At 37.8% G+C, this 22198-nt stretch overlaps 2 protein-coding genes across 6 annotated transcripts in view; both read right to left on the bottom strand.

Moving 5' to 3' along the window:
* The window catches only part of LOC136038487 (uncharacterized), a 138929-nt gene extending 117986 nt beyond the window's left edge, over positions 1-20943 (bottom strand). The window contains exon 1 of one of the 5 annotated variants that reach the window (XM_065721565.1): positions 20829-20943. The gene's annotated coding sequence lies outside the window, so the exon portion shown is untranslated. Of the gene's footprint in view, positions 1-5413; positions 5605-20828 lie in introns of those variants that run through there. The other 4 variants (XM_065721566.1, XM_065721568.1, XM_065721564.1 and 1 more) reach the window with 4 other exon arrangements.
* Positions 11090-11743, bottom strand: LOC136038978 (uncharacterized). Its single transcript, XM_065722496.1, has one exon. The coding sequence runs from the start codon at positions 11741-11743 to the stop codon at positions 11090-11092; it is 654 nt and encodes a 217-aa protein (XP_065578568.1).
* Positions 20944-22198: the final 1255 nt, after the last annotated feature.

Genomic DNA, 22198 nt, shown 5'->3' with positions numbered 1-22198 from the left:
CTATTTATATGCAAAGACAATGGGACAGCAAAGAATGTTGTATATTCGCAAGTTTTACGTAGTTAAAACCATATATATATATCTATCTATATTCACAGGTGGGACATAGGGACACAACTACAATGGCGCGTAACTATTATGGCGCGTAACGACTTACGCGCGCGGGGGGGCTTGGGGGGGGCGCGAAGCGCCCCCACCAACTAGGTGTTGGGGTGGCGCGAAGCGCCACCCCAACAGCTAGTATATATATATATATATATATATATATATATATATATATATATATATATATATATATATACGTTCCTCCCCATTCTGTCGTAACGCAAAGGAAGCTTTAATGAGGCTAGCTAATTTCGTGGACCAAAAAAGCACTGGTCTCTCGTCGCTTACATCAGATCATGACGCCAGGAGAGAATATATTGAATCCTGGCACCAGGACCAAGGACCATGACAGGAAGTTCAGGTTCGTCATTTTGAACTTATGAAGTCCGACCCCCCGTCCCTTATCTTTCTAATTAAGATTTAAACGGGGGGTCGTCTTTTTACCACCACCTTGTGTACATGTCGAAGCTCCAGGTGTGCCGAATAGTTCCCCATACGTGACAATCCCAGTAACGCTTGGCATAGTTCTGCCATGCTTGGCACGCCCACTAGGTGTGCGTGATTTCCAAAAGTCGACCCCCAATTTTTGAAAAAGAAAATTCCCTCCATTTTTGAAAAAGCGGGAAAACACACATAAAAAATCAATGGATTTTAATGAAAATCAGATTCAGCATATCAAAAAACCCAACTGTAGAGGTTTCAAGCTCTTTTATAAAACAAAGTGGAATTTTGCATTTTTTGCCAAAAGAAAGATCACGGATGTGCGTCAAATTGTTTTTTTTTCTTGTGTGTGTATGTGTGTGTGTTTGTGTATGTATGAGCGTGTGTTTCTTTTCCCCAGGAATGTTCACATCAATCCAGTGATCCTAGAAGATCGAGAGAGGACTCATTTGATTGGAAATCAAAAGTTATAGTGTCCCTTTAAGTAACTCAAAACATCGGAGGGAGGCTAGCCCCCGACGACCCTCTAATCTTCAAAGTAGTTCGATCAAAGTTTGAGATACCAATTTTGTTTAACACAGTCGAAAGGTTAAGTAACCATCCCAACCATCCCTTAGAGGATATTTGACCCCTCACAGCCTCTATTGAATGCGCTAAAATTCCAAAATTTACGCATTGTTTACATAAATATTTTTCAGCAACGATGGAATTGTCCGAAGGGAATTTTTCGAGGGAAGAGGTTTTCTATGGGGGAAGAACTTTACATGGAAGAGTTTCCCATGACGAAAGGGACTTTTCCCGAAGGAGGAGCCTGATTTATCAGCCTTATTTGAAATACAATCGGAAATTAAATAAAAAGATCAGTTTTTTTATCTGAAAGCAAGGAGCAACATTAAAACTCAAAACGAACAGAAATTAACCTGTATACGAAGGGGTTGCCCCCGCTTTAATGCCTTGCTCTTTACGCTAAAGTTTGACTGTTTATCCCATTTTCTCAAGACCAACTCCTGAAACACAAGGGTCGTTTCATTAGAATAAAAAGCTTTTATTTAAAAGCATTAAAAAGCATTAGCATGAAGAGCAAGGTATTGAGGAGGGTGGCAACCCCTCCATATGTGGAATAATTTCTGTTCGGTGTGAGTTTTAACATTGTTCCTTTCTTTTAGTTTAAATTTTTTTTATTTAATCAAACAGTTCGTGGTAATTAAACTGTAAGTAAGGAGCAACCCGGCTCAATAGTAACCGAAACTCTAAAAAAAACGGAATTTTGATACCAGTAGACATATAAAAAGAATTGGATTTTTATGCTGATTTTGAATATATGAATTTCATTAAATTTAGTTGCACCCATAAAAGGTTACTTTGAGAAAATGTGCCTAATTTTCGAAAAAAGAGGGAAAGATCCCCTAAAACTCACAAAATTTAATGAAAATCACACCATCAGATTCAGCGTGAGAGAACCCTCCTGTAGAGGTTTCAAGCTTCTATCTGCAAAAATGTAAAATTTTGTATTTTTGGCCAGAAGAAAGATCACGGATGCGTGTGTTTATTGGTTGTTGTTTCTTTTTTCCCAAGGGTGATTTTATCGACCCAGTGGGCCTAAAATGTCAGTCGAGGGCTCATTCAAACGGAAATTAAAAATTCTGGTGTCTTTTTTAAGTGACCAAAAATTGGAGAACAGCTAGGCCCCCTCCCATACCACTTTTTTCCGAAATCGTCTGATCAAAATTTTGAGGTTGCTAGTAGGTTCAGCATAGTTGAAAGGTCTAATAACTATGTCTTTGGAGATAACATGACCCCCACAGCCCCTGGGGAAAGTCTTTGAATTATAAATTTACCCATTGTTTACGTATAAGTAGTGGAGGGGTTCTGGAGCCCAGATATACAGCATTATCCCCGTAACAGGACCGACGAGTGCTTAATTCATGTCATTGACCTACTTACATGATCATACTACAAGAGATGCATTATTAGCATAATCCAGCTGGCATCTCATTTTCATATACCTGTCAGGACATGACTAACAAAGATAGTTGAAAAATGTACATGACTAAAAAGGTACATGACTAAAAAGATAGTTGAAAGATAGTTGATACGTGTTTTGACGATTTAGTTCTATGAATAAATTTTTTATTTGGATTGAATGAAATCTGGTCTTCTGACACACGCTTGGCCGACGAACTTATGAATTAATTGCAATGATGTTTTTTAAGAGGAAACTTATGGTCATCCATGTCACACCTCCAAAGGACCCCCATTACCCCTCCCACAACTTTTTGCCCCCATTTTTGAACTTAAATCATTGTTTTAACTTCGATTTTTTTTTCCTTATAAATTTTTTCAATTTTTTCTTACATATCTTAAATTGACATTAAATATACTTATAACAAAAGAAATTCACTTGTGATGTTTCCGAAATACAAAATGTAGATATTTATATGTTAGTCATGATTTTTACTGTTAGAAAGATAATGTTCGTAGTGACTTTCTAGACTTAGTTTTGTTGGGGGGGGGGGCTTAAAATTTTAAACTTTTTGTTACATGTCTTAATATGACATTAACTATAATTATAACAAAGAAAATTCACTTGCGATCTTTTCGACAAAATGAAGGTGATGTATGATAGTCGCGATTTTTAGTATTAGAAAAAAAAATGTTTGTAGTGACATTTATAACGAGCTTGTAACGAACAGAAATTATTCCGTATATGAGGGAGGTTCCCCCCTTCTCAAACCTCGCTCTTTACGCTAAAGTTTAAATTTTATCCCATCTTTTTTTAAGAACAACTCCTGAAACACAAGGATCGTTTAATTTGAACAATAAGTAACTTTTTGTTTAATGCCGATAAACTTCAGCGCGAAAAGCGATGTGTTCAAGAGGGGGGAACCCTTCTCGTATAAGTAATAATTTCTGTTCGTTTTAAGTTTTAATACTGCTCCTTACTTTCAGTTGAAAAATCTTGATTTTTTTAAAATTTAATTCAAAAGAAGGGATGATAAATATATTCTGCAAGACAGAAATCAGAGAGAAAATAAACTAAATTACACTGATTTTTTTTTTTTCTTTGGTGTTTTTTTTACTTTTCCGCTTTTTTAGCCTAGTATTGACCCGATGTTGATGAGAAATAATCACAAAAAAAAAACAATAAAGGAAACCAGCTAAATCTGCAAAAATTTGTATATAGCTTACAGTGACATCTGGCCTAAGGAATTACGTAGGGGGGGGGCTCAGAAACCAGGCTCCTAAAACCCTAGATGTTTGCGAATTTTTTAGCTCCTACTCAAATTACAAAATAAAGCTTGAATTTTCATCCTCCCCCTGCCTAGCCCTCAATTCGTGCCTGATCTAGCCCCGTTAGAGGGGAAGGACTGGAAAGCAATTACGGCGGTAGCCATTATATTTAAAAGAAATTAAACAAGGCAATTAAATGGTATTTTTCTTTGTTTTCAGTCTAATTTCCCTCTTACAACGAAAATAGGTAAAATTCTACTTTTAGGGTTTATTGTTATCTTGGAAAGTAGTTGAGTTATGTAAAAGAAACTCAGGAATGCATCCAGAGCCTCAATAATCTCCTGGGAAGATATTGTAAAACACCTAACTCCTCTCCTCCATCCAGAGGGCACTGACCTTTGATGACTTTTAACAATATTTGAGTTATAGAAGTGAAACTGTGCAAAACATTTCTTCTGCTCGAATAAGACACAATAAAAGTGCTTCAAGTCTCAAAAGGAGGCAATTTTAAGGGGAAGAGGATATAGAGGAAGCTTTTCCCCGGGCGCAGGAATTTTAAGGGCACAAAATTTCACATAAATAATCTAATAGTTATAATCATTTTGTAATCTCTTTTTTTTTCTTAATAAAGAAGAGGGCGCAGTTGGTAGTAATCATAGGCAAATTGAATCCAAAATTTTCATTTTCACCATATCTTCATCGCCTTTCCTTTAAAATAAAAGTAAGTGGACAGAATTTATTTAATTGTAATGCTTTTTGTATTTTGTATTCAAATTTTGTTACTAAATGAAATCTTTGTTTATAAATGAAAATTTTGTTAAAAATTGGCCAGAAATCTTTTGGGAGAAAAATTTCGCTAATCAAGATTGTGCCCCCGGCACCAGAGAGACCAGAACCGCCACTATTGTCATACATTATCCGAACTTATAAGATTTTTGACCTAGCACTTTGAAGAAGCAATTTTTGACCTAACCTAACCTTATTATAAATAATTTTTGCACTGAGAAAACGTAGTATTATTTTGTCGGAAAACGACCGATAACTCATACTTTAATTGAAAATTCGTCATTTTTAAGAGCTCAAAAAGTGCTTAAATTTTAATTTACGGTAAAGTGATTATTTTATTAGTAAAGAGCATTAAAAAAAAGGTATTGAGTGGTATGTTCACTTTATTGGTAAGTCAATAATATGGACGGTCATATATTTACCAAAACTCTTGATATGTATTAAAATTCTACTGAAATGACATAAATTTCCAAAAACTAGCGAATAGCCAATGAAAAATAAACTGAAAACTAAAACTTTAGGCAAACCAGTTTTTGCCAGAATTAACACAGACATTGCATGTATGATATTTTCTGCACTAGAAATAAGGCAAGGGTATACATTTTAGCTTGGTAGTACCTTCCCAGGTTATATTTTTGGCTTAGGGTTCATTACTGGAATTCTAGCCTATTCGCCTAACTCAATGGCTATTCAAGATAGCAAGAAGCCAATAAACTAGGGTTTTACTCGTAAATTTAATGGAAAGTCGTTATGGCATCGGGTAATCCGATGTCAAGACACTTAAGTAGACTCCTTTTCTTATCTTACCCTATTTGAAGCTTCCCCGACATCAAAAATGAACATTACTTACCTTCAATGAAAAACAAATATCCAATAAAAACTAAATCCAACCAAAAAATTAAGTTAAGGAAATCCTTTCAAAGCATCATTCCCACAAGATTATTTACAAATACAGTCACAACCCGAGTATCGTAACTCAAAAAAGACTATCTTCTCTAACTACCTGAGGAACAAACTCGACTATATCTACCTGCCCTTAAGCGACCAGGTAGACAACACAATAGAAAAGAATTTTAAAGAGGCCTAGACAAGAACCTTGAAGGGTTGTGACGTTGCGCTTGATAACGCCGTGAATGATACTGGAAAATTAGTAAATTATGATACATTTGTGACGATTAGTAAACATTCAGGTAAAGAACAACAGATTTCTCAAATGAAGATGGACAAGAATCGTCAATTCTAGGGGAGAATAAATAAGAAGTTTTTTTTAACTGAAAATATGAAGCGACATTAAAACTTAAAACGAACAGAAACCATTCTGTATATTAAAGGGGCTGACCCCTCCTCAACACCCCGCTCTTTACGCTAATTTTTTTATTGTTTTAAAAAGTAGAACTGTGACAGAGTCAAATTTTAGCGTAAAAAGCGAGGCGTTGAGGAGGGGACAGCCCCTTCAACATAGGAAATATTTTTTTATTTAATTTCTGAACGTTTTTGAATTGTTTGAACGTTTGAACGTTTTTGAATTTAACGCAGGTCTCGATTTTGGCTCATAGTGAATGAATAATTAAAATGTAATTTGCATATATTTTTTTGCTTTTTTGGCTAAATGGCATTCTCAAAGTTTTAATCGGACAATTTTGAGAAAAAAGGGCAGGGGAGGGGGCCTAGTTGTCCTCTAATCTTTTTGGTTGCATAAAAAGGCCACTAGAAATTCAATTTCATTTACGAACGTTTTTATTAGTAATAATTATACCAAAATTACGAATTAACGGTAAAATTCTAGTTTAGTGACTTCTTGCTATCTCGGAAAGGGGTTAGGTTAGGAAAATGAAACTTTCGGGGATGGGTCTACAGTCTAAAGTATATCCCGGGAAGGTATTTTAAAGTACCTATTGAAATTTTGAAAAAACAACATTTTACCTTAATTTTCAGTTAGTAGTTGCTTTTTCTCTGCCTTTAGTTCTGAAAATGCAATTCCTTTCCTTTGAGAAGAATTTTGAACCATATCAATGTTTCTTTCAAAATTTAGGAAATGTCTTTGCATATCTTTAAAACCTTATAAATTGGGACTGAGCTAAGTTGTGAAGCTGAAAACAATTTTGTTGTACTTCATTCAAGCAGAAGATCTATTCTGCAAGGTTTCACTTTTATAACACACATATTTTTAAAGGTCATCAAAGGTCAGGACCCTCTAGAGGGAGAGGGAGAAAAGGCAGGTACTTCAAAATACTTCCCATGGCATACTTTATCCTGTAGACCCATCCCTGAAAGTTTCATCTTCTAACTTAACCCCTTTCCGAGATAGCAAAAAGTCACTAAACTAGAATTTTGCCAAATTAATTTTTTTTTTTAACTGAAAATATGAAGCGACATCAAAACTTAAAACGAACAGAAACCATTCTGTATATTAAAGGGGCTGACCCCTCCTCAGCACCCCGTTCTTTACGCTAAAGTTTTTTCATTGTTCTAAAAATTGTTCATTGTTCATTGAACTGAGACAAAGAATCAAACTTTAGCGTGTTCCCTTTAACATAGGGAATTTTGTTATTTTATTTCTGAACGTTATTTATTAAAGCAGGTCTAAATTTTGGCTAATCGTGCATGAACAATTAAAACGTAATTTGCATATTACTTTTTGCTTTTTTGGCTAAATGGCATTCTCAAAGTTTTGATCGGACAATTTTGAGAAAAAAGGACTGGGGAGGGGGCCTAATTGTCCTCTATTTTTTTGGTTACATAAGAAGGCCACTAGAAACTTAATTTTATTTGCGAACGTTTTTATTAGTAATAAATATACCAAAATTACGAATTAACTTACGTAACGAGCTTCTATATTCGCATATTTTTTATTACGTATATGAGGGGGGTTCGCCCCTTCGTCAATACCTCACTCTTTACACTAAATTTCAAACTTTGTTCTAATTCTTTAAGAATGATCCCTGAATCACTAAGCCCGTTTAGTTAAAATAAATAATTCTTTTGAAATTACTAAAAATACAATAGCCTAAAGAGTGAGGTATCGAGGAGGGGAAGAACCCCCTCATATACGTAATAATTTCTGTTCGTTTTGATTTTTAATCTTGCTCCTTACTCTCAGTTGAAGAAACTTGTTTTTTTTATTTAATTCCTCATTGTTTTTTTTAATTAAGCTGGAAAAAATAGCGCCCCCTTCATGGCAATTATCCTCCCCATGTTAAATTCCTCCGTGGAAAGATCCTCCCACGTAAGAAATGACCCCGACCCCCCCCCCAACACCAGAAAAAAATCCCCCTAAAAAGTCTGTATACTTCCCAATAACCAATACTATTTGTAAACAATGGGCAAAGTTCATAACTTGCAGCCCTTATCCCGGGGACTGTGTGGGATCACAGTCCCTGGGGACCGGGGACTGTGAAGTCGTCCTCAGAGAAATACTTATTTATTAGATTTTTCGACTATGCTGAAAAAAACGGCTATCTCAAAATTTTGATCCAGTGATTTGGGGAAAAAATGAGCGTGGGAGGGGGCTTAGTTGCCCTCCAATTTTTTTGGTCACTTAAAAAGGGCACTGAAACTTTTTATTTCCGTTAGAATGAGCCCTCTCGCGGCATTTTATGATTATTTCTCATTAAAACCGTTATGATAAGTAAATTCGAGTTCAAAATATAGATAGATACTTTTCTCTATCTATATCTTCTCTATCTCAGAGACAAGGGGCGCCATTTGGGGGGGGGCAGGGGGGGGGCAAATGCCCACCCCAGATTTTCCAGGGGGCCCAAGCTTCCACCAAAAAGGGTCCTTTGCCGGCCATAATAATAACACTATTTGCTATTAACCATTGTAAACTTTGAAAGCAGGTTAGATACATAATCTAATTCTCAAGTTCTGTCAAATGCCCGTTTCCTAGATGATTATTTTAATATTATAAATTCTGAATATTTGCAGTAATTCATCTAAGTTGATCGACTAAAATAGGTCAGTTCCTGGCCTATCATTTCTTGATGGAATCATTCCTTGTTATCTTCCAATTGCACTACATAGAAGCAATTACGCGAGCAACGAAATTGCTGTCTCAGCAACTCCATGCCGTTGCCGTCGACTTGGTTATTTCTCGATCGCGCACCCTGATTCAGGCCACAAGAAGCAAACTCACCGACCTGCGTTCAGATGCTTTATTTGTATTGCCTTTCAAGAAGGCTAAAGAGTTTGCAACATAATTCGAAATTGAAGTACCTGCTGTGAATGGACCCGCGACTAGACCCTCCTCTGTTGGTCAGAAAGGACGACCTTGAAGAATTCAAAAGATCACCAAGCATCGGAAACAATTTGTGACAACTTTGACGCTAGGAAAGAATTTCATTGAATTTGGAAATTGGACTACTACTTTGGCGGATGAAATGAAGCAAGAATACTTCAAAACTTTTGACCGTCTACTAGCCGAATTTGACAGAAGGTTCACAGATAACTTGCCAGTGCTGAGTATGTTTGAAGCCTTGGATCCAAGCTCAACCAAGTTTATGGACACAGAGCTGCTCAAGCTTTTCTCTTCTCTTTACAGCGAGCTGGATATCAACAGCATTCTTCTCGAATCTCAAGCTGGTATTGTCAAGCATTTCTTGCTCAATGAGGAGAAAAAGCCGGAAAACTTCCTAGACGTTGTTGACCATCTTCAGGCATTACCAGTGGCTTACTCAGAAGTAATTAAAGTACTTCGTATTGCTGCCACACTTCCTGAGACAACAGTGAGCAATGAGCATTTGTTTTCTAGCCTAGAAATAGTGAAAAACTACCCGCGGTCTACAACAGGAGATGATCGTCTCAGTCACACCTCCTTTTGATATTTGCAGAGAAAGATTTAGTAAAAAATTTTGGACTACAACCAGTTTGTTTACGATTTTGCAAAGATGAAAGCTCGGCGGTTCCCCTTGTTACCTTGAATGTTGTTATATTTTTGTTTCTTGTTATGTTTTTCCTTTTTGTAAATATATTTGATCTGGAAGATTTCTGCTGAAGGGACACTGAGATTTTGGTTACAACCCTAAGCATAACAATGAAGGTTACTTTCACTGACGTACTGTTTGCTTAAATAAGAAAGTTTCTCACTGAGGAATGCCAGCCTGTAGTCTGGTTGAATTTTCCTCTTTCAGTTTAATCACTTAACCTTGTTGATTGTATTCTTCACTGTTATAATTAATCTTAGAGGTCAGTGTGGCTGAGTTCCACATTTGGTTACAGTACATTTCCAAGCAACACACGGCTGCTGAAAATGCATTTTTACTTAGAATATTTGATCAATGTGCTGCCAAAACCCAGATTTTTCTTACGCGACACACAGTGAATCGGGGGGGGGGCAGATGGAGTTCATGCCAACCCCAAGATTTGGCCCAAATGGCGCCTCTGTCAGAGACTGACTCTGAGAAGCCTTGAGTTGTCAGCATAGAGGATTAATCTACTGGTGATAGAAGAAGAAGCATTGTTAATGTTAAATGGTGTAGGACCCAATACACTTCCCTGAGGAACTCTGCTCAGGTCCGATCCAATAGTGAAACAATCCACTTTCTCAGAAGTATATTTGAGACTTTTCTGTGATTTAACTGTTAAAGCAGTGATTATCTAACCAGCTAAAGCGCGTTTTATACTAGATTTTATGCATCAAGATAGTTTTACATTATAGAGTTGTTAGCTTGTTCTAAGTATCTTTTGAAAACTTTAAGACTGAAAACAAACTTGGAATAACCTTGAATCAAGGATCTATTTACCTAATAATTTGTTTTTAGCTTGCAACAAGTCATAAGTTGGGTAACATTATGAGTTAAAGAAAGCTTGTTTCAGGCGTTTTGCTAACTTTTGTAAGCATATTAGCCTTTTAGAGCAAGCTGAAACCAAGCAAAATTTGCTAGTTAGGATGGTAGCATTTATTAGGCTATATAACAAAAGACAACTTCAAGATTCCACAACTGACACAGGGACAAGGTAAACATACTACTCAATACCTTTTTTGTACTATTTCCAAATATAATAATCAATTTACTCTCAACTGCACCACCCTCCATATATAGCCCAAGGAATATATAAAAGTAGAAGAAAACATTAAAATTCTCATATTATAATATGCAGGATTTTTCTATTAACCTGATGATCATGTATTTTTCTTTCATTACTCTCCATTTTGCAAAACCATTTCAAATAATATTTTGGTAAACTATGTACTCAATCACATATAGAAATAAGTAGCAAGCTGAGAAAAAAAAAGTTTAATATAGAACAGTTTAATATAATATAGGAAATAGATATACTACATTGATGTAACAAAGAAATACATTACATGGGACCATTGGGTACGGAGTGGGTGCATTTTCAAGTAAATTGATTTGTATATTTGGAAAGCACATACAAATAATAATAATAATAATAATAATTTATTACAAACCCGCTTATAAAAAAGAAGCATGAAAAAGCGGAGCAAAACAAAAGAAAAGAGAAAATAAAGACGAAAACAAATCAACCGAACATAATAATCTACTAAATACAAACAAATCACACTTCAACTATCAAGCAAGAAAGTCGCTGGGAAATCAAATAATAGTGCCCTGTGTTTCACGAGAGCTTGTTTTTCAAAATTCGGCATGAACTCAACAGGATCAGGTATATGATACTTTTCTAGCAGACCAGTGTTACGGAGGTAAAGTGGCAGACCAAGCAGAAACTTTAAATATTTGCAAAAGCCTGAACGGATTCGCAACATATCCGAATTCGATAGCCAATGCCAAACGGGTGAGATGTAGTGAGCAAAGGGAAGAGCGACGGCACGATACAACCTAGCAAGGATATGCTTATTAAATTTAAACTTCAGAGCTGCAAGTTTAGCATACCCAGACCGAAAACCCGACAGAACCTGGTCAACAAAAAGAGCACGCGAGCTTCTGAGGTCGCTTCCATATGTGATACCTAGGTACTTCAACTTGCGGCTTGGAAGTACTACTTGCCCTGCAACGGTAACACAGGTAGCCTCGCGACGGGCAACTTCAGACGGCGCACGCGGGGGTTCAAATACAAGAAATTCTGTTTTAGCAGGGTTAATAACCAGACCAATATTAGTATAACCTCGACTTAGGAGATCGATATTAGCTTGAAGGTTACAAAGCGATGTGCTCACCAGTAGTATGTCGTCGGCGTAGCACAGTAGGCTCACATCCATACATTCAGTGTTAAAACCACCGTTAATCTTTTTTGTTACCGACGAGGTTAGTGAATTGAAGAGTACAGGGCTTAAAACCGACCCTTGACGCAGTCCCCCGGTGAAGCTTAATCGGTTTCGACAGGAGTTCACTACTCAACTTAACACGGATAAGGCTACTCGAATACCAGTGCCATAGGACGGCCGCTACATGTGGGTTCACACCTTGGTGCAGCAGGTTCAAAATTAACTTTGAATGAATTACCGAATCGAACGCCGCGGACACATCTACTGCACAAATTAAAAGAGTCCGTGATTGATTCTGAGCTTTCGATACTATACGCGTAAGAAGGCGATGTGCAAATGCACAACCGAGGTGGCGACGGAACCCGAATTGTCGATTGTCAATTTTACACTTTCGTAACAGCTCAGGTAACAGAAGTCTCTCTAACACTTTGCTTAATGTACTAGAAACTGTTATAGGCCTATAGCTAGAGCAGAGGTTACGATTCTTTCCCTTCTTCAAGACGTTAGACACAATACCTAGGGCAAACGACTTAGGGACTGCACCAGAATCAAGGCACATTTGATATAGCAGCGTCAAGTGCTCAATGAGCAGAGGTGAGCCACAGCGGAGGTGTTCAGTCACAATTCCGTCGTGCCCGGGAGCCTTGCCCTTTCTCAGCTGCTTAATAACCTGGAGCACTTCGCTTATTGAGACGGTAAAATAGTTCCGTTGGCTCAAGAGGGACGCAAAAGCTCGTGAGAGCTCACTATCACTTTCGGTTGTTAGTTGGGCATGTTTGATCCCAAAAACTTCACTATAGTGTTTTACCCACTGCTCCTCAGGTATGTTACTAGCAGGGTTTGTCACTGGTTTAGACTGTCTAAAAGACTTCCACATAGATACAGGATTATTTGCTGCTTCTTGGGAAGCAAGTTCGGCTTCGGCAGCTTTAAGATCACTTACAGACTTATTATAAGTTTTTTTCGTGTTGCGGAACTGCTCAAACACTACACCTGACCTAGGCCTCTCGCAATCGCGCCATAATCTCAGCCAAAACTTAGCACGAGCTTTGGCTTGCCTTACTTTAGGAGAGCGACTCCAGCCAGGCTTGCTGATTCCAGGTTTAAAACGGCGAGTGGGTACAGAAGCCTGCTCAGCCGTTTTCATTGCATGTATAATCTCAGTACAATAAATGTCTAGTGCTACCAAATCACTCGAGCCATGCATCAAGAGCTGAAAGGGAACTTTTATCTTTCCGAGAATCTCATCACATGTCTGTTTATACTGGTCGGCGTTTATTTTATTCCACTCAGTCTTGGTAGCATAAATTTGGGGCTTATTCGGCCTACACGGGAAGAAGTTAGCCTTAAAGCACAAGCCAAGGTGATCACTTACTGTGTGCTCAGAGTCCACGGTGACTGGAGCACCTAGAGAGAAGTTACATAGCACATGGTCAATGTTTGTCGTTGAACCGGAATTATGGATGTACGTATATGCGTCAGTCTTTTCACAGAGATCATACCCAGCTGGGATTACTGAGAAGAAGATTTCGGAGAGCTTATTTGATGGGTTCGTTAAGTCGCACTGAAAGTCACCGCAGACTAGCACTCTTCGATTGCCCAGCCTAATAAGTAAGCGCGAGAGGCGGCCACAAGCTTCCGAGAACCGTTTTTCGGAAGAGAGGGTGTTTAGGTTTGTTGGTAGATAAACCGTGATCAGAACAAAACCCCCGGGGCCAGGAAAATCTACAGCGAGGAAGAACTCACACGATTCCAGCTTTTGACATTCAAGCGAACTGTCCGTTATGATAGCAGTGCCCCCACTAGGTCGACCGCGGACTGAGGACCTTTTTGCTTCATGCATGAACACAGTTTTTTGATTCAACTGTTCGAAAAGACCAAAATTTTCGGAGGTGAGTAAATGTTCTTGTAAGCACACAACATTAAATTGACGGCATAGTTCTTTAACGTAGTCTAGTTTGACTGAATTGTGCCCATAGATATTTCGGCAAATGATGGAGAGAGAAGTCATTTCGTTGTAGTAGGCTTTTTCATAGCATTTCTAACTAGTGGGCATCTCATGCTGTATGAGGGGTGGGTGTTGTGGCCTTCTGGGCATAGAGCACATTTAACTGTGGTGGACGTGCATGGGGACGTCCGTGATGCGACGTGGGCACCGGCGCACTTAGAGCACTTCGGAGCGTTGCTGCAGGCACTAGAGAGGTGCTCGAAAGATTGACAGTTAAAACATCTCTTGGGGAGCTCTTTATAGGCCTCAACCCGGAAGTGGGTGTAGTCTACAAATATTCCGCGTTTAATTGTCTGATCTCGCGCGAACGAGTCTTTAAATACAAGTTTCACTGTGCCAGAGGTGCCGAACCGGTGGACTTCCGTAACTTCGGAATTCGCAGCAATAATTTCTTCCTCTGTGGTTGCCGGAGGAACGAATCTTGCCACCGCTAAAAACTTTGGTTTCCGGTAAGAAACCTTGACATCACGGACATTTTCTTTCAACATGTCTGCGAGGATTTGAGCTGAATCCGCCGTATCGAGAAAGGCAACTAACCCACCTTTTCGTTGAGTGATCTGGCGAATATGTCCTTTTCCACCGTTCTTTTCGATAAATTCCTTCTGTTTGGCACATGATTCAAGGCTTTCCGCCGGCACATTCGCTATCACTACAGGATTCTCAAGTCTTTCTGGTTTCGGTAGCGGGGGCCAGACAGTAGGGCCTGACGGAAGGTAGATCTTACACTGATCGATTAGTCCCTCTATTTTCTCTGTGCACTCGTTAACTCTAATTGAAAGAGAAGTCAGCACATCTTGCGGTATTCTAGGCACTTCGCCAATTTTCCAGATAGTAAATCTATAGGTGAAATTGGCTGAGTTTTCTGCATTCTTGATAGCATCGTATAAATCACCCATGAAAACATCACTCTGCAAACCAGCTCGGCGGTCCTTCATTACATATTCATCTCCAAGTTGCCGCAAAATATCGTTCAGTTTGCAATGCGCAGCGTACAGAATGTCTTTTCCGTAAAATTTACTTCCCGTAGCAACCACCGCGTCACGGGAAATATCGGCATATCGCAAACTTGTCTGAGCGAAATTCAGGACAGGCGCGTATATATATTCGTAAATAGTCTCTTGTGTCATACCAACGAACTTCACTGCTCGAGAGCTGAAAGTAGTCCAGAATCTTGAACGTTTTATTTTCTTTCGCACACAATACACCTTCACGCGTCGAGCGCTGAATGAACGCCTACTGAAATCACCCAGGAACAAGGGAAGCGTAAGTACCCCCCTCACCTTTTCCCCGCAATTTTCGGGTAACTGAATACCAGCGGGTACAGTACGGCGCTTGCGGGGGGTTCCTTCCCCTCTTCTGCTTGCTCCCAGTAGAAATCAGCACCTTAATGATATGGGAGAAATTGTCTTTATAGATGGCGCCCCCAATCAACTTATGAAAAAAGATGGCGCTGGTGAGGATGTCCGAAAAGAAAGACCTATTCTAGGGATTGGAGAATATCACTCAATTTAACTTAACTGTAAAATTGTCTATTAAAGGGTACAAATCAATATGAAAACAACCTCAAAGTAGTGCAATAACTTTATCCCATTAACAGCAAACAAGCAAACTTGTTTGCTGTATGGAATCAAGTAGTACGTCCACCTTGTCAGTTATGAAATCGTGCATATAAAGCCTCAACTGTTGATTTTTAGGTATATTTTAAACCTGTATCTTAGTGCTATATGTGGGACAATCAGGGGAGGGGGGTGTACATTGGTAAATTTGTAGCTGATGACGTAATTTTACTTAGATTCAACATTTTGGTAAATTTGTAGTTTTCAAAATAATTTAGCTAGCATGAAAGTGAATACTTCACTTGATACTTTCTCTTACATTCTTTCATAGTTCAATAATTGTTTCTGAAGATAATTCCAATTCAAGTCCTTACTCTGGCCCCAAGCCCTTACAGTCCATAGTAACCAAAAACTTCAAACATGTTTCTAAAACAAACTGTCTAATGAGAAAAAAATTTCATTTGTAGCTGATTCAAGGATATTAATTATTATTTCCTTAGTCTTAACAGTAAACTATAATTTGAAAACAAATTTGCAAGAATATTTAAAGAGCCTGAAGAAAGCCCTTGAAAATGACATCATAGAAGGGAGGTGACTTCGATTTCCCTAACCTCTTGTGGGAGGAGGGGTTTTCGCATAGCTCAGTTACTTGTAGTTCAGCCACTACTGTTCCCTTTATTGATTGTATTGATGATCTCTCTACTTTCAAAGCAATCAATCAACCCTTCTGTTTTCACCCCCACCAGCAACCAACATTACTTGACTTAGTCTTTGTTAACAATAGTGAACTGATCCAAAGGATAAATTATCTCCCGCCTATTGGTAAAAGTGACCACTTCACCATTGAATTAGTTACCTATATACAAAAAGCACAAAACAGACATACAGACAAGATATTTACAGACTGCAAGGCAATTAGGGTCAAACTGAGGAAGGTTACATGAAAGTTGTTGCTCCTGGGTGGGATCAATGAATAGTGGGGGGAATTCTGGGCTGTGGTCATGGAAACTTGGCAACAGAATGCAATAGAAAGTTTTGTTCCCATAACTAAGACCTTACCATATACAATGGCTAGCATAAGATAGCAAAGAAACTTAAGGAAACACCATTGGAGAAAAAAGGATAAGACAGATCATTATGAAAAATATGGCAAAGCCCAAAATAAATGACTTCTCTCTTTTAACATATCAAAATATGTCACCATTCACGTTGGTCAAAATAATCCTCTGTACCAATACACTATGAATGATAAACAAATTTCATCCCCCATTCTTCTCTCAGCTTACACCAGCAGCAAAGACCAGGGAGTTACTATAGATAATCTTCTAAAGTTCCATGAACACTATGCACAAACTGTTTCCAAAGCAAATTTCAGCGTTGGACTTATTAAAAGAACAAGCTAATCACATGGAATCTTTTTCAAGCTATACAAGGCAATTGTGAGACCAGTTCTTGAATTCAGAATCTGCCTTGCCAGTCCTTTTTACAAAGGCGATATGTAGACGATTGAAGGTGTACAAAGTAGGGTCACCAAGTGCATCTCTGGACTTGCAGACTTGGCAAGAAACCATATAGTGAAAAGCTATCCAAAGACAAATACAAGGTCATTCTGAGAAGCTTCAGAAGCCCAGAGTTAACTGTAGAATTAAAAAAGACTTTTTCAGCCCAAGGGTAATCAATGATTGGAACTGTTTAAGCAAGGAGATAGTGTCTTCAACATCAGCTGATTTTTTTTTGAAAAGGAGACTCAACAAAGAATGGGAAGCCAAACCTTCAAGATACAACTGGAGCTGCCCATAATCCATGTCTCATAAATAGCAATTAATATGTATGTATACATATAAGTATACATATGTATGTATCTTGCTTCCATGTAATTTTCAAATACCCCACAGAGAATCTTTGGTGAGTCAGTCAACCTACTGTGTACATCCAGAAAGGAGGTTAGGGGGTCTGGGGTAGTTTTTTTAACCCCACCAACCAATTACATAACAAAAAAACTGAAAACTGTCAGGGTCAAATATTTTGAAAAATGGTTGTTAAAGAGTCTGAATGGCTAATGTTCCATAGGGAGACTATAGTTGCACTACTTCCACCATTTATCTATGCCAATACTGAAGGTCTTGCAACCTTTTTAGTAGTAAATTTGGCGTTTCTGCTGTTTCAAAAGTATTTCTTGCCAAGAAGCTGAATGTTTTTATTCTCCTTTGTCTTTCCCTTTCATTCCTTACTTTTTTAGAAAGTCAATATGAGTAGCCACAAGAAACTAACTGAGGAAGAAGTCACAGAGCTTCCTGAAAGAGAAGAGGAACTATCTGATCTAACAGATGAAGGTTGTGGTAGGAATCCTGATTATCAGTTTGAAGAGGATGTTGAAGAAGATATCATAGAAGGCAAAACCAATGAACAGGCAGTCATAGAAGCCCATCAATCTAGTTGTCTAGATGTACAAGAGCCCCAGATCAGAAGTACATTAGACAAAGTTGATGTTCCTCTTGCAAAGCAGCAGAAGAAACCCATGTGTGTGTTTATCAGTAGAAATGGTAGAACAAAATGGTTTAAGCAGCCACCACCAGCTTCTATGTGCTTGCTCTTCTAATATAGTATCACAACTACCTGGTATTCAAGGCCCATCTAGGCTAGGATGGGAGCTGTTCCTGGAAGAAGCTTGGAACAACCTGTTCACTAAGGAAATGGTTGAGGAAATTGTGAGCCATTCAACACAAAGATTGAGCTCTGTCAAGCCAAGTACAAGTTCAGTCAACTGGAAAAGAGTTTGTTTACTAAGTCTGTAGACTACACTAAAATGAGAGCATTTTATTGGCCTGCTATACCTAGCCAGAGTGTTCATATCTGGAGGAGAAGATGCTCAAAGTCTCTTTGCAGCTGACAGGACCAGCCAAGATATATTTAGGGCAGTCACGAGTGTCAAAAGGTTTCTGTTCAATGAGGGTTGTTCTGTGCTTTGATGATTTCCAGAATCAAAAACATCAAGATCATGTAACTCCTATCAGAGATCTGGTTAGTGCTTTGATGACAGAATGCAGCAAGAACTTCACCCCATCTGAGTATTTGACAATTGATGAAATGCTTTTTCCCTTCAGTGGTTGTTGTCCAGAATGTCCATCCTTTTGAAGCCAGCCAAGTAACCTAAAAATAGAGTGTCTGACTGATGCCCCCACCTACTACTTATCCAATACCTTCATGTATTGTGGCAAAACCACCAAGATGGTAGGCACACTGTTGATGTTCATTCATACCTGCACTGATTTGACTCTTGCTGTGCCAGTCTTGAATACAAACAGAAACACAACCATGGACAATGGGTACTCCTTGTCTGAATTGGTTGACAAGCTTAACAGACAGAATACTACCTACATTGGAAATCTGAGGGAGAAATTCACTCTGTCTGAGTATTTGACAATTGACAAAATGCTCATTCCCTTTAGGGATTGATGTGTGTTCAAAATGTACATCCCTTTGAAGCCAGCCAAGTACAGACTGAAAATACAGTGTCTGACCAATGCCCACATCTAATACTTATCCAATGCCTTCATATATTGTAGCAAATTCACCAAGATAGTAGGCACAATTTTGCATTCTTACCCACATTGCTTTGACTCTGGCTGTGCTAGTCTTGAACACAAACAGAAACATAACCATGGACAACTGGTACTCCTTGTTTGAGTTGGTTGACAAGCTGAACAGACAGAATACTACCTAAGTTGGAGCCCTCAGGAAGAAAAAGTGCAAGCTCCCTTCAGCATTTCTTCTGCACAAGGATTGTGATTTTTTCTTCACATTGGTCACTTGCAATTGGTCACATTGGTCACTTCTTCGTCAGCATTGGTCACTTGCAATGCTTGATATTGCAGTTGTAAATGCAGGATTACTTGTCAGCAAAACAAGAAGTCAAGAAAATGTGATCCAGTACCAACAAATTCTCACACAGTTAGAACTTATGAAGCCTCATTTGATGGTTAGAGTATCCATCAACTCCCTTCCTCAAGAACATCCAATAAAGTTATGTCCAAGAAAGTTAGAGTGTAAGAACATTCAAGAAAGTTCAAGTCTAATGTTGTGGGAATCAAGTCTACAGGTAGGTCTGATGCTGAACTTTTACATTCCAGCTGCAAAAATCAGTGCTGCAGTATCTGTTCCTGTTCAACTGACCAGAAGACAACTAGGGTCTATAGGATCTGCAAAAAGGGATGCTGCAAGGACCACCCCAACAAATTTTGCCCAGAATGTATCTAGATGAATCATTTTTATGTTAAACATATTATATTTGATTGTGTTGGCTTAAAGGTAAATTACAAGTTCCTACCTGAAATGGTTTTCATTTACAAGCTTTTTAGTTATGGGGTAAACACTAAACCAGTTACATACCCAATAAAAGCACCTGACCAGTTAAGGGTTAAGACTAAAGAAATAATAATTACCAATCCTGAATCAGCTACAAATGGGGATTTTTTCACTAGACAACACTTTAGAAGCATATTTTTAAAACCTTTGATTACTATGGATGGTTTACCTTTTGGGACCCCATTGAGTAGTGAGTTCACCTTATTCTTATTGGTATGGATTCTATCATTAATTTACATTAATTTATAGTGAAAGGAGCAATGAGGCATAAGCCCACTAGGTTAGCATATATTTGGACAGAAAATTGAATTGAAAATATAGGCAAATTATAAGCTGTAATGCTTATGTTAGTAAAATTCAAGATAAGCTACTTTTGGCTATCTTGGAGAGGGGCTAGGTTAGGAAAAAGAAAACTTTCAGCAATGAATCCAGGTTTAAAAACAAGCTCTGGCAAGGTATTGTCAAGCTACTATGTCAACCCACTTCTCATTTCTGAGCCTTAGATATTTGTCTGATTGGAATTTTTGGCAGAACAATATTATACCTTAATTTTCATTTGTTTTTTATCTGGTTTTAGTTTTGAAAATGTAATTCCTGTTACTTGAGCATAATAACCATGTCAATGGTTTTTTTTCTAAATCTAGCCATTGATAGGCCTATTTGCAGATCTTTGAAACCTCATAATTTCAGAATGAACAAAGTTTTTAAGCTGAAAATGCTTTTCTTGTACTTCATCTAAGTAGAAGATCTGTTTTGCAAGGTTTCATAGATTTTCAGAATAATATTTATATTAACTGATTATTCAGATAGGCAAGAAACAAACTTACCTCTATGGTCAGAACTGCAGCCTACATCTAAATTTAACATTTATTTATGTCAGAAATGAACTTTACCCCAACCCTTATATATACCAACTCAGAGTAGGCTATAGCCTAGGCCTCTTCCAATGCAATGTCTGACCTATATTTACACATTATGGTGGGGATAAAGTTAATTTCTGACACAATTTAGAATTTACACACGTAAAATATTTCTCAAGAGCATGCTTTGTCTATAAATCCATCGTTGAAGGTTTCATTTTCCAAACCTAGTCTAACCCCTTTAAAAGATAGAAAAAAGTGGCTCGTCAAGAATTTACTTTTGTCTCTACCTTATTATCTACCCTATACTGAATGGTTCCGAAATATTAAGCCATCTCTTGGTCAATATTTTGCCACTAAGTCCACAACACCTTTTTGAAAACGAACACGTTATAACTATTTAAAAATTTCTGCCACCGCAGCTAGCAGGGTTAGCGTTTAAAACCGAATTTCAAAAATTTTGTTTTACTACAAGTAGCCAAAATTGCACATGATGTGGCTTTCGGCGAGACACGCACGAGGCACCAAAAGAGGGGGGTATTGTCTTCACATCTATAAACATCTTTTTAATTTACTAGTAAACAAAGCTAAAAATTCCATGTTTTCCTTATAGTTGGTTTCGACTGACGATTAATTTTAATTTAAGAGCGGCTGATGTTGTAAGAAAAAGATGGTATACATCCTCGTTCCTTTTTATTCCTGTTTCTTTGTGTACCAGTTTGGAATATATTGTCTTCAACTAGCGTAAAAAGCAAATTCGAAATTTAGATATGAGCTGGCATCTGTTACAGTTAATATTTAAGACTCGAAATAAAAATCCCACAAATGACAAAGTGCCAAAGAACCTTTCAGCTCTTTAGGCCAACTTCAAACTCCAACACGTAATTCCCTATAAACAAAACGACATCCTCCGCCAATCGGCCAACAATACATCTTCAACACTAATTTTATATCACGCATTAACAGCTAGAGGGATCAGTCACTCGGAAACACTCGGAAACTGGAAATAGTAAATGTTCAGATTCTCATTCCATAACAGAAGCTATTTAACGCATGAATGTAATATGGTTTTCAATAATCACTAGAAAATATTCCGCCAATCAGTTGAAATAAGATATGGTCATACGGTCTAAATATATCCATATACGACAAGATATGGTAATAGTGAAATAAGATGAACAATATCTATGAAGGTAACTTGGAATCGAGTTCAAGGAACCGATATACCGTACATCGAACTCAAAGTTAAAAAATTGGTTTCTCAAGTCAGGTAAGTTTACAATAATTCAAGCTTGTGTTAATGTACTGCTAAATAAATGTTATTTTGGAAGACAGATTTCACTTTGACAGATAAAAAAAAAAAACGTTTATACTTCCTTGTCTTTTCTTAAAACTTGGTTTAATACTTTTAAACGTAAAAAGGTATCTTACATGTAAGTAATGAGGATCATAATCACTTTGTTTTCCCTAATAATTGTTTAGCAAAAATTTTTTCTATTGCATTCACTTACTTTTATTTCTTTTCTTTTTATTAAAAAGTATCTATTGCTGTGTTGACTAAAGCAAATGGGTCCCAAGCCCAAGGCTTACTGCTTATTCTTTTCAATACAATAATTTCAAAGAACGACTAAAAGTTTTAAAATGTTGCTAACGAACAAAG

This window comes from Artemia franciscana, chromosome 18 (genome assembly GCF_032884065.1).
Source record: "Artemia franciscana chromosome 18, ASM3288406v1, whole genome shotgun sequence".
NCBI lineage: Eukaryota > Metazoa > Arthropoda > Branchiopoda > Anostraca > Artemiidae > Artemia > Artemia franciscana.
Note: the sequence above shows the minus strand (reverse complement) of the source record. Positions and strands in the feature narration are given on the sequence as shown.

What these genes read in the sequence shown, in the direction of transcription:
- LOC136038978 (XM_065722496.1), bottom strand. Translation starts at nt 11,743, where the DNA reads ATGGATGTGAGCCTACTGTGCTACGCCGACGACATACTACTGGTGAGC.